This window comes from Chenopodium quinoa, unplaced genomic scaffold (genome assembly GCF_001683475.1).
Source record: "Chenopodium quinoa cultivar QQ74 unplaced genomic scaffold, ASM168347v1, whole genome shotgun sequence".
NCBI classification, from domain to species: domain Eukaryota; kingdom Viridiplantae; phylum Streptophyta; class Magnoliopsida; order Caryophyllales; family Amaranthaceae; genus Chenopodium; species Chenopodium quinoa.
Window position 1 is genome coordinate 6,828,486 of NW_018744633.1, and position 13,137 is coordinate 6,841,622.

Below are 13,137 nucleotides of genomic sequence, written 5' to 3' on the forward strand. Positions count from 1 at the left end.
ATATGCTGCAGCTCCTGCTTCTGCCAGATCAGAAGACCAGCACACATCCATCTTCTTGACAACAGCCGCAATCAGTTCACCTGCTGCTCCTCTTATAACCACCCCAAAGCTTACACCATTACCAGCCATGACATGTGCATCAACATTCACCTGCTGCTTTTGCGACGCAAACGACTCTTATTTGCGTCGCGCCTAGGAGCGACAAGTCATTTGCGTCGCGAGTAGTTGCGTCGCTCATAGAAGCGACGCAAATACACTATAAATGAGCGACGCAAATAAGACTTTTTCTTCTAGTGGTAATTTGATTAAAACCTTAAACTCAACTGAACCCATTGAAACTGATTAATATTAATTAGAAGTGTTAAACCCCGACCTAGAAATCAGTTATACACTTATGAACAAACTCTTTTTCCGACCTTCTTTGTTTAACTTAAATTGCTATCAACTTGGCTTGATCTTTATTACAAAAACTAACACTCCATATGCAATTGAACACTAAAGCCCCAAAATTGTCAAACTCGAGCGCAAAAAACCCAGAAAATAAACCCTAAAATTAATTGAAAAAATGAGGGAGATTGTGAAGTTACCTTTACCACAACAATGAAAGATTAGTAGCGAAGATGACGAAGTCACGAATTTATGATAATTAGCTTGAAAAGAATTTATGAAATTCCATTGGCATTATATGAATTGGGTGTATGATTTAACTGAATGTTGAAAGAGAGGGAAGAGACAAAAGAATTAGAATATGAGAAGGTAAGGGCATAATTGGGTTTTGGGGGGGGGGGGTGTGTAAAGTAAGTGAAGGTTGTGTTTAGCAACCGTGAAAAACAAACACAAATGATCTCGTGCAATTCGTGGGCTTACCCGCCACGCAATCACATTCCGAGGTCAGACTTCCCCTCTTTTTCCTCTCTTTCATTCTCTTCTGAATTTTCAACTTCCAGATTTTTTTAATTTTTAATAAAACCCTTGATTCTCTCCCAATTTTCCTCCTCAATTTTCTCTCTCCTCCATTGTTGATCACAAATCCACCTTCATTTTCCGATGATTTTAGGGCTTATACCATCATCCAATTGATGCAACCCTAGCTCATAATTCAGTAACAATTTGGGGAAAAATTGATTGAATTTTCTGTAAAATGGATCCTGAACAAACGTTTATTAGGGTTCAGGAGAGGTTTTCGCAGATGATTACGCTTAGAATTCGAACTGCTCTTGAGTACTTTTATCTCTTCTCTGCTATTACTTTGTTCGCTATCCTTGTTGTTATGCACGCTAATTTTGTTCAGCAGGTTAGCAAATTCCTTCATCTTTAAGCTCAATTTTTCATAATTTGATTAAATTTGAACTACATGAACTGTTTGTTGAATTTATGTAATCGGTTAAGTAGGAATTCTGTAGTAGTGTTCTGAGTTTCTGATTCTTTGATTGTTTCTGGAATTTCTGGAAAAATTGAATTCAGTTTAAGTTAGTGCATGGTTAAATGATACGATTAAGTTTATCTTTGCATTTGTTTTAATAAAATGAATGGATTGAATTCAATTCACTTTGTATTGGAATGGTATACTTTATCTGTCCGGACCGGCGGACCGTGCCTAGATAATATGCCACATTTGATCGGAGTTCTTTCTCAGAATTAAGTGAGTGACTACACTATGACTGTTCTTCGCTGTTGAACTCGAATTGTAGCTTACTAAAGCTAGAAAGTGGCCTATTATTTCGAGGCTTTTCAAATAAAATTTGGTTGATCATTTTCGGAGAGGGAGTAATTGTGAGATAGACAGGTTCTTGAGGCACCTGTTGTGCGGGAGTAGCTTATACATATAGAATTAGGAAAAGATGATACTATTGTATGTCTTTTGTGATTTGATCAAGAAAATGGCCGAACCTGTATGTGCTGGATCAAAGTCCTGCTTTGGTGCTTTAAGTTGTTCAGTATGATGGGAGTACAACCTCATTGCCGATATTGAATCAAGATCTACTGGTATCCTTGGTTTTGTATGTCTTTGACTTTTGATTTTAAAATTATGCAGCCGGGCTGTTCCAGTGAACTCTCTGGAGTGCAAACAACAGAAGCACAGCTTATTTTCGTCAAGGTGATAAATATTGGTATTTTATGCTGTACAAATTAACTAAAAAAACCATCTACTTTTGCTTTGAATGTAGGCAGTTTTTCCTTTTTGCTTATGCCCTTGTGATGTATGCTCAAACTGGTGATGCAGATTACTGGAATTGGCCTGCTAATTCAAAAAGATTCTGAACCGAATTTTGAAGATATATCTCCTGGAAGAATTCTTATTGATGAACCTAGACCTAGAGAGCCAGATGCCCATGACGACGAGTTTAACTTGTTTGCCGTGAACTACTGGTTTGGTTGGATTACTTCTGGTGCTAGGAGGGGAAAATTGAACTTCAAGTTTTGGAAAAATTATTATGAATACTCTGAAACACAGCCAGAAACTATCGTTGATGGGAGGGGCTCAAAGTTAGCTGCCAATGATGGTAGAGTTGAAAGAGAGGAGCCATCTGAGACCTTTTCCATGTTTTCAAAACAATCTGCAAGAGCAGTCATCTTACACTTTTTCAGAAAGTGGCACAGACGTCTAACATTTATCTGGAAACATGGGACACGTTTGTTGGGAACTCTTTGGGTATGTGTTTTGTTGATTCTGCTGGTGCAATATATTGCTTCTTTAAATGTTTGTGCGTCTACCTGGAGTTTTATTTCAGTTGGTTCCTGTGAATCTTTAATTTCTAGTAACATTAGCATATGACCTTTGCTATCTGTGGCCTAAAAGCTCCATATGATTTTAATGGAATTTTGTGAGTTGTGACATACTTCATATGTCTTTTGATGAAATCTTGTTTGATAATCTGAAGAGCTGAAAATAAGGTCAAAATCTCATGCTATATGCTTTGATTATATATTTGTATGAACATCTTAATGAAAACTTCATGCACCTTTGCCATTCTAATTCATGATCGAGGGCTTCAAAAATATTTTTTAATTTTTATATAATTGGAGCTGGAAACTTTCTACAAGTTTTTGATGATTTCATAAATCTAGCTTTTTTTCAGTGAGCAATTGCTAAATGTATTAATATACCTATTGCTTGATTGCAATATTTCCTTGTTATTTAATACTATTAGACTCCTAAGTTTGCATTCCATTGTCATATGTATAATTTTATAGCTCAATATTTCTAGTTCTATACATACAAATATACAATTATTCTGATGGAAGATTGAATAATTTGTAACTAAGTGGTGAGAGAAGTTAGAAAGATATGTGAAAAATATAATGCAGACAGCTTATTATGTACATATCATGTATTTTGATAATTAAAAAAAATAAAAAAAATCAATCAAATAAATTAAACCATAATTTATAATTTCCTATAGTCATATATTCATATTTCGTTCAGTGCTATGGCACATATATGGTTGATGGTCTTTTCTATAAATAGGCCAACTCTTCCTGAAATTATGCATTTCAGTTTCCTTTAAATGTTTGTGTCTTTGTTCTTTTTGAGTTTAAACATTTTTTTTATGTTGCTGAATTGGATTTCAAGTACAGAACGTTGCAGGTATTCGCCTGAATCTTGACATTCCTAAGTGGCTGCGTATTTTGCACTTGGATAGGCTCAATTTGTTTGCAGGTAGATTGATTTTTACTTCAGCTGCTAGCCTGATATTGCCAACTCAATTTGCTTGCAGAGTCTTTTTCAGTCATTTGAATTAAAAACATTCGTTATATAACTGGAAGTTTCAAGCGGAGGTGATGTGAAGCTTTAGAGAACTATTTTTTCCTTTTCTTATGTATAACCCACCTATAGTGTGTCTCCAATATAGTATTTCAAGGTTGAAAACAATAAGATCATTCCCTCAAATGCATAGCATATTTCACGCATAGAGGACTCCTGACTGGTGTTGGTCCACAATCCCCTTTCAGAAATAAGCACTTGTATAAGATTATAGACATATTTCAAGAAGGGAGTCTTTTTATGTTTTTATTACTTATATTAGGAGCTACATAACATTATCCTAGGTAAGTAGGTTTAAAATGCTGAACGCTATCAATTGAAAGTGAATGCCTTTAGGGGTTGAGTATTTATGAGAGTTGAAGTAATATCTTTTATATGGTTTGGCTTCTTAAAGATGAAGTAGAATGAGTAAAATGTTTGTAAAAACATAATTGTTGTATTAGCCACTTCAATTTAACTCAGTGAAAGCCATCTTAAAGAACGCATCATTAGTGTTGATTACTTATTGATTGGAAACAAATTGTAGAATGTTTAGTTTTATGTTGAAAATGTACTATAGGAATTAATTTTCTTGTCAAATCAATGCTCTATTTCAAATTGCTCATTACTTTCCTCACAATATTTATCTGTAGAAGTTATTACTCCACGTGGTTTATGGAAGTATATAAGGATAATATCATTTTATATTTTAAGTATAAATGTTGCAACATCATTATTAAACATACTTTTTTGTAATCTATATAGTTCTTGAGCAATTAGCTGCCAAAGTTAGACTTCAAAAGGCGAAAATGACGCATGAAATGGTGGGTGTATCATCTTTTACATGTATTTGTCATGTCTTGCTGGTCAATTTCCCTTACAGTAGCATTCTATGGAATCTTAGGGGCATGTCTAAGCTCTTAACATATTGACATGTCTCTTATAAAGAAGATAATTCCTGTTTTTTAAAATTCTAAGTTACTCTAACCTTCTCAGTGCAGTGGCTTGAGAGGAAAATCAAAGCATTTGAACCGTCATATCTCTATACTATGGAAAAGGTGAGTTCAGTTTCGTTTTTCTTATGCACTCTACGTTGTATTATAAATTTAGAACAAATCAGGTAATTTCTTGCTTAGTTGCTAATCTTTGTTATCTGTCGTCTATCTTTAGGGGTATTTCTTGCTTCCTGAAGAAGCTAAATCTCGTCATAACATTCGGACTGCTAACATAAGCATATCTGCTCGGCATCCCTGCTTTGGTAACAGGTGATTATTATTCTATCTTTTTCATAGCTTCTTTATTCTCCTTACTCTTGTTCTGTTTTATTAATTTTTTATTTGCTTCTATTCCCAAGTTCTCTCCCCCATTGAGTGCTGATGCGTATGTACCCGTACTCAATTGACATTATGAGCAACATTGGATTTATTGTATTAAAATTATTATTACTTTATAATGTACCTATATTCTGTATCATGTGACTAAACTGCTAATATGCTATGACTTTGAATATTATTGGACTGTGGGCTTCAAAACCAGGGTGATAACAGTTTGTTTTACCTCCTTTTTTTTTTCCTCCATCTCCTTACCCCCCCCCTTCCTTTTTCCTTGATTTGTTGCTCCAATCTATTGCTATATTGTGCTCACCTGGCTTTACATAATCCTACATTTTCAGGTGGCAACAACTTCTCATAAATAGAGTGGTGGGGTATGACACTATTCTGATGAACAGTTTGCTAGATGCTCCTGGACAAGGTAGAACTCAATATACACTACCGATGTTATGTAATTGTTCAGATTTCAATACCAATGCAATAAGTAATTCCTCCTTAATACCTGCGCACAATTTTAAAGGACTATTATTTGGGCATAGAGCTCATGTTTTAGCTGTGAATATCTTGAGGCAGCTTCTCCAGTCTTCACTAGTATCAAGTTGTAAACTTGTAACAGTAAAGTCATCTACATCTGGATCTTGCTAATGATGGAATCTTGCTAGGTTGTTTTCAGGGTGTGGCATATGTAGGTATAAATTATTTTCACATCTATGCCAATCAATAACTAATTAATACTCACCCTAAATGGTATGGGGTATGAGCAATGATTTGAATGGTGCTCGTATTATGAACTGTCACATTACTTTTCTCACAGTTTGTAGTGTTTTTAGCAGAAGTCTTTACATGATAAATTCTCTGCAGGATACCTATATAACTATCAGACAAAGGAGTTTTATAACCTCAGTTATGCCCATGAGCCGTCAAAAAGCTCTGCTACTTTTGGAGGTTTGTCTTCTGTGATAATCAAAGTCTAGTCTTGATATATTTACTCCTAATCCTAGAGAACTCCTAAAAGCTTGGTTACATTAATTATGTTGATCCTAATATATATTTTTTTATTGTAATTTTTATTGTTCTTCTGAATATCTGTTGGTTCATATGCCTTGTTTTGTTTCTTTGCAGATTATCTGGTGACTAAGTGTGGGGTGCTTATGATGTCACTCTTTGTTTTCTTCACGACGACCATGTCAGTTTCATTTACATTGAGAGAGACACAAACTCGCATGCTCAAATTTACAGGTTGGTTTGCTTTCAACTTTATATACATTTTGCAAGATGTGTACATCAACTACTGGCATATGGCTCATTGTTGATTCTGGAGGCTTGTTGATCTTGAGATCTATTTCTTTTAAAAGCCATGTTACCTGTTAATGAACTACTTTTGTCATACTTGTGTCTATACCATAGTAAAAAAAAAAATTGCGGATGCGGTCGTGATCGTGGTAATGGTTGCGTTATCGCGGGAACGGCTTGTCACGGACGAATAAAACAGGTCGCGGAAAACGCGGTGTGAATTATTTGTAAAAAGTCACATTAATGGATTTAAGTGGTGTTTATAGTCTTTAAGTTAAAAAAAAGTAGTCTTTGAACATAAAATAACCATATTTATCATATTAAAAGCAGGTAACATATTTGGTGATAAAAAATTACCTATGTTACATGGACTCGGATGAAGTGTCAAATTAGACATGGGTGTCCAAGTATCGGACTCGCCCATTTTCTTGAAAAAAGTTTTGTTTTTAGTTAAAAATGAAGTGTCCAAGTGTCGGTGTCCGACACGAGTCGTGTCGACACGGACACGTGAGGTAAATGAAAGAGTCCGAGTAACGTAAATTACTAAATATCATCAAATACTAAAATATTAAATGGATGTGGGTTAATAAACATTCTATCGCGGCGAGTCACCGTTACAGAACGGATGATGCGGGGAGAGGGTGGGGGTCTGGATGGGATGGGATGGGATTTGGTCTTCAAGACTTGAATGGGAGCTGTAGAATGTAGTAAAAATTAATGGTTGCCAGTTTAAGCAGGTGACAATGGCTTCACCATGGTTATGATGCTCGAGATATGAAGCAAAGATAACCTTTAACAATGTAAAACTGCAGCAAGCAACAAGGTCTGGAGTCTGGACATTGATGATGTAAAGACAATCAAATTGCCTTTTGGTTATTGGTGCTTGATAGCGAGAAAGAGTGAGAAGAAAACTAACAAAGGAGGAAAAAAGGGTTGAGCGGTTAGATGCTTAGATGTGTGATTCTGTCCGGCTCCTTCACCAGTGTCCAGATATTATATTGAGTCTAGTTGAAGATTGACTAGAAATTTTGAGGCTAGATTGACTAGAAATTTTATAACTCTGGTTTCAGAAATGCCACTGCTGTACTTTTGGCTCTCTTTCCTCTTTGATATAATATTTAAGGCCCTATGGCATGGCTGACAGGTAACAATCACGTAACATTTTTTCTCCAATATGAATGCAGTGCAGCTTCAACACCATGCGCGTCATCGACTTCCAACATTCCAGCTGATATTTGTTCATGTCATTGAATCGCTTGTCTTTGTGCCTGTAAGGATTCTGCATTTTATAATGTACTCAGAATTTTCAATCCTTGAATATGTTTATTTCTATTTGCTGCTGATGGATTTCATTCAACATTACAGATCATGATAGGCATCCTATTTTTTCTGTTTGAATTTTATGATGACCAATTACTGGCTTTCATGGTGTTGATATTGGTATGGCTGTGCGAGCTTTTTACCCTTATTAGGTAAGTCTAATGCTGTTTGCTTCTCCCTTCTTCCCTCTTAGAAAATTTTCAGGAATTCATGTGCTCTATCGCGCGTTTTTTTCTTTACTTTATTATACTCTTTAACCATCTGAACTTTTTTTTGGCTTTTGTAGTGTTCGTACGCCAATATCAATGAAGTTCTTTCCACGCTTTTTCTTACTCTATTTCTTGGTGTTCCACATTTACTTCTTCTCGTATGCATATGGTATGATGACCTGTATATTCCAATTAATTTTTCCCATTTCACCTATTTCTAGTTTTATTTAATGCACTCTTGTTTCTAGCAGGTTTTTCGTACTTGGCCTTATCTACTACTGCAGCATTTATGATGCACCTTATCCTGTATTTCTGGAACAGATTTGAGGTAAAAAAATTTATGATGCCTTCGGAGCCTAGAGCTAATATGTGAACATGATGGCATAATAATTTTTGAAACCATAATTTACTGTTCTTTGTCATAGTTATGTGCTTGTCTCTCTTAAGTTCTCTAACTGATCCCTAAAAAAATTAACATTTACTCTATGCACAGAAAAAAGAGTGACAAAAAGTAAAGTGAAAAGTAATATGTGGCTGTATTCATGCAGACTTTTAACAAATTTGTAGATATTTGTGTTGTACCAACTGTGTATTCATGCAGTAATATGGCTGTATGAGTCTATGGACACTGAAATTAAATGTAGCCCATGGTGTATAGGTTTAATTTCAATCTGCTATGCTTATGTGCCTTGTAATTTCTAGTTTCTTGCAGTTTGTAGCTGCTCCTTCCATACTTGGATTAGTTATGTATTTTTCTTTTTTTAAATTCAGGTCCCTGCTTTACAACGGTTTTTGCAAAGTCGTCGTTCACACATGCAGCAGCACCCAGATTTCCACATAACCTCCTCGACTATACTTGCCTCTACACTGCACATCACCCGGTTGAATACAAGAAACCCTGGCCCAGCCAATACGGAGGATGCTTCAGGTCCTGGGGTCTCAGTGCTTAGGCCTGGTGGTAATGTTCCAATGCCACACCATGCGCAGGCTGCAGTTCCCGGGCTTCAAGAACAATTGGGAAATGCAATTCAGCAAAATGAAAATATAGGGGAAGAACCTCTTCCAATCCCTGAACATGAACTTCGGCAACCAGAAGCTGGTCAAAACCCGGGAAATATGAATTCCTTTAGCTCTTTGTTGCTATGGATTCTTGGAGGAGCACCTTCTGAAAGCCTCAACTCCTTTTTTTCCATGTTTAGAGATATGAGGGATCAAACCCAATTTTATACAGATTCTTCTAGACCAGAAAGTGATAATGCCGAAAATCCTCAATAGTGGTGAAGCAGAAGCAGGTGAAGGTAAAATTGGCAATTGGTGAATACTGTCATATTTTGAGCTATATCAAGATATCGATCATGTTTACAGAAGCAGAAAAGCTTCCACGGATGTCGGTTTCAAATGTAAATGAGTAGAAAATGAAAGGGAATAGGCAAGAAGAAGCTATGTTTCATGTACGCTGAGATCGTGGTAAATTTGTCTTAGTGAGGAAATTTTGCCATGAGCAGAGGGGTTTTGTAAGAAATAGTTCCTCTCTGGTCTCAGGATCTTTCTGTAACTATTGCTGTAAAAAGACGGTTTCTATTGTGATGCAATATTATAAATATAAGTCATTATAGATTAATATCAGAATATGGTCACTTGTTCCTTTCAAAAGAAAAACAATAGTCTGATGGCAAATTAAAGTTCACATTTTTGGATTTTTTTTTCAGACTGAATTCCATAACCTGTGTTTCCAATTATTATCCGTCAAATTTCCCCTACATTTTCATGTTTCCCCCAATTTTCTCCACATTTCACATACTTGTATGATATACTTATTTTTGTAAAGAAAACAAGCTGAGAATCAATACTTTTCAATCCCCTGTTAAATTAGTTAGCATTAATTCCCACTTTCTGAAGATGTAATATTTAGAGCTCAAGGATTTTGAAAAAGAGCACCTGAGAATCAAATTCCATGATAATCCGGAAAATTTAACAATGTATTAGACTAATAACACTCACTCGTACATCAACCCGAATAATTTCAAAATAATTGATAGTATGAAGGGAAAAAAAAACTAGAAAAGTCGATATCTTGCACATATACTCCCCTTATCACTCAAATAACAATTATTTTGAACTATCTTATTCATACACAAAACATTTAGACAGTATAATACTTTGTACTATAATAGCATAATAATTCAAGAGAGTGTCAAGGATTCTAGATGGTGATTAAAAGAATGAATTCTAAGCTTAGTTAGAACGTAGAATGATTAAACTCATTACAGATCGAGCTAAGTAGTCTTACTCATTTAATTTATTAGAGGAATCACTAGCATCATGATCATTAAGAGTAGCATTAGTTCCTTTCTTAACAAAAAGGTACTTGTTATTATGCATCCAAATCTTAAGCACTCTCCTCTTAATCCCAACCTCTTGGCAAAATTGTTGCACTAATCCTTCATCCACCCTTTGTATCTTCCAATTTGTCTTTTGAGCAAATCTCAACATTTTCTCTTTTTGTTCATTTGTAAATCTTGTCCTATGCCTCTTTTTACTCATTTTCATCCCTTCTAACATTACTTGTTCCCCATAATTTTCTGGCATGGCCGCGGGCCCCATATTTGGACTATTGTGGGGCCCGTGCCTCGCCGATTTTGATGACATTCTTGTACTTGATTTTTAGTAATATTACAAATATTACACTGGTAGTGGCAATATGGTAAATAAGTATAATTGTTGCCACCCACGTGGGCCACCTCCACTTCCTCCTTACGATGGAAGTTGCGGTGGCAACCGCATGCCGAACACAGAAAAGCGTCGTTGTCACCGGAGGGGAGCATAAACTCTCCACAACCATCAGTGGAGTGGGATCCAAGGGAAGCTGCATGATTCTTAAGGCATTCCTTGTACACTATCATCATCTCTTTGGAATTGCTAGCATTATCATATTTCTTTGTTGTTGGAATAGTGTTGAGTTCATCACCTGCTTGAGTCACTCATAACTTCTTCTCGTATGCTCTTATCACAAGATATATGAATTTAATGTAATGAGGCTAAAGCTGGTTTTGGATATGGATAAATTGAACATAAAAGCTAAAGAAGAAATTGATGAAAGTAATTAATATATGGTTTTGAATTGGGTTTGTATATATATATACTTGGTAAGTTGGTAACCAACAATAAGTACATATCTATACTATATTGTTTTTATGTTGTGTTAGATATAAATAGCTGTTATAGATGACTAGTTTAATATGAGAGTAGGAGACTTCTTTGCTTTGCTTATACTATTAGTTATCATTAGCATGCACTAGGTCTGTAGAGGCGCAAGCATGCGCCACTAAGCCAATCCTATATAGCTTGTTCTTTTTTTTCCACCGTCTTTTCGTGTTTAGTTAGGTCTTTGTTCTCTTTAGTTTTAAAAAAAATATTTAGTAAAACTAAGTTTTAACTTTTAAGTAATTAAAGGTAATGTGTTTAATGAAATGGTATATTGAAGTCTACAAAAGGTTTGTAAAAGTACATTTCAGTGAAAAATTATACGAAGTACTAGTTTATTGTCGACCTAAATATGGTACATCATTGGACTTCTTACGAGTGTTCCACCTACATATGTTGGGGCCTAAGGTCTAGGGATATATATCATTCCACCATTAAGCATTCAAAATCACAAATTATAGTTCTGCTTATCATCTGAATAACATTTTATTGTATCTTACAATTACTTATACTACATATTATGTGATCGAGATAGCTAATCTTTAATACATGTTGCCATTGTAGTTTAATTTCCAATCAACAAGAAAGATAGACACAATATTGGTACAATATGTCATATTATAGCTTAGTGAGTTTCTAGTTTTCTACCACCGACCTGAAAGTCGTTTTCCCTTAACAATGCAAGGACTCATAAGTGAACGTGTCTTACATATGATTGCTCATAAACTGTTGTTATTGACAGTAAAGCTAGATGAACTTTCTAACAGAAACTAATAGTGCAAGTGACTAGTTCCTTTCATAGGGTCAACTAATTTTCATAGTAAATTAGTGTGCGACAATTTCATCTAATAATTGTTAGCTCGTATTATGTAGTTCATGTTATGTGATTATAGTGTAATTATTTAGGTTCTCTTATAATGCATGATTGGTGATTTGGTGCCACACATATAGAGTATATTTCGATGTAATTAACAATATTACAAGAGACTTACAAAGGTAATGTTACTAACACATGTATAACATAAAATGCTAAGTGTAATATGACCCCTACCCAGAAATTTAATTAACATAAGTCAAAACAAAATTTAAGAGTTTTTGTGTCCAAACTTGTGATTATTTGGACTATTATTTCTAGAGCTATTGTGTCATGCAATAATGATGTAGATATACATACATTGTCTCGTTCTAGTGTATTGATTAGGGAACTAAATAATGCATGATTCGTTTAATTGAGATGAAACATATAAAACTCAGAAACATAATTAATCAAACTATGCATAATTAAGATTAGATTACTACTAAGATGTTGCTTAAAAGGCATGAAAAGACAAAAGTATGCTTTAATTTGAGGTTGCTCTGCTCTTCTTTAAACTCTAAATGGTGCAATTAGGTCAAAAAGAGCAACCAAAAGAACAAAAAAGTGCCCTTTTGCTTTGCTTTGCTTATGAGTCTTCTAAGACCTAATTGTTTATGAATTCTATATAATATGTAGTTGAATTGAATGCTCTCAATTAATTATATTTCAAAGACAAGAATAGTGTTTAGTTAACCTTTTATTGTTCAAGAATCAAGACTCTCATGAGAAAGATTGAAAGTTTATAAAACAATAATAAATTTATAGGATAATCAACCATAATAAAAATTATCACTTGTTGGAAAAACTTTTCCCTGATTGTGACTCACCCGAATTCGAATTAGTCGAAATCTAGTAGGTTTCGGATTTCTAACTATCTTGCATAAAATAACAAATATAAAGGATAATCAACCATTGCATAGTTAATGGCATCCGCATTGCACAATATATGTCATTAACTATGACATAGTCATGTATACTTTGTATGTAGTAAGGGAATAAAGCAATAATATAAACGATAAAATATAAGCCTTAATTATAATTCAAGACTTATTCGAATATAATGTAAAACATAGATTTTTATATTTAGCTAAACAAATTCTCTAAAAGCAAATGAAATATTTATCTTATTATTATTAAAAGAAAGCTTGACTTTGTCACCATCTTCAATTTTTCTATGCT

At 34.6% G+C, this 13,137-nt stretch overlaps 1 protein-coding gene across 2 annotated transcripts; it reads left to right on the plus strand.

Moving 5' to 3' along the window:
* The first annotated feature begins 844 nt into the window (after positions 1 to 844).
* On the plus strand, positions 845 to 9,557 carry LOC110701370. Of its 2 annotated transcripts, XM_021879025.1 has the most exons (15): positions 845 to 1,294; positions 2,036 to 2,098; positions 2,225 to 2,653; positions 3,580 to 3,661; positions 4,511 to 4,569; positions 4,747 to 4,803; positions 4,916 to 5,010; positions 5,418 to 5,497; positions 5,938 to 6,021; positions 6,199 to 6,315; positions 7,554 to 7,639; positions 7,735 to 7,841; positions 7,976 to 8,067; positions 8,150 to 8,226; positions 8,670 to 9,557. In XM_021879025.1, the coding sequence occupies exons 1-15, from the start codon at positions 1,142 to 1,144 to the stop codon at positions 9,171 to 9,173; spliced, it is 2,085 nt and encodes a 694-aa protein (XP_021734717.1). In that variant the 5' UTR covers positions 845 to 1,141; the 3' UTR covers positions 9,174 to 9,557. The 2 variants fall into 2 exon arrangements, with proteins under 2 accessions (XP_021734717.1, XP_021734718.1); XM_021879026.1 differs by lacking the exon at positions 4,511 to 4,569 and having other exon boundaries at positions 846 to 1,294; positions 4,742 to 4,803.
* Positions 9,558 to 13,137: the final 3,580 nt, after the last annotated feature.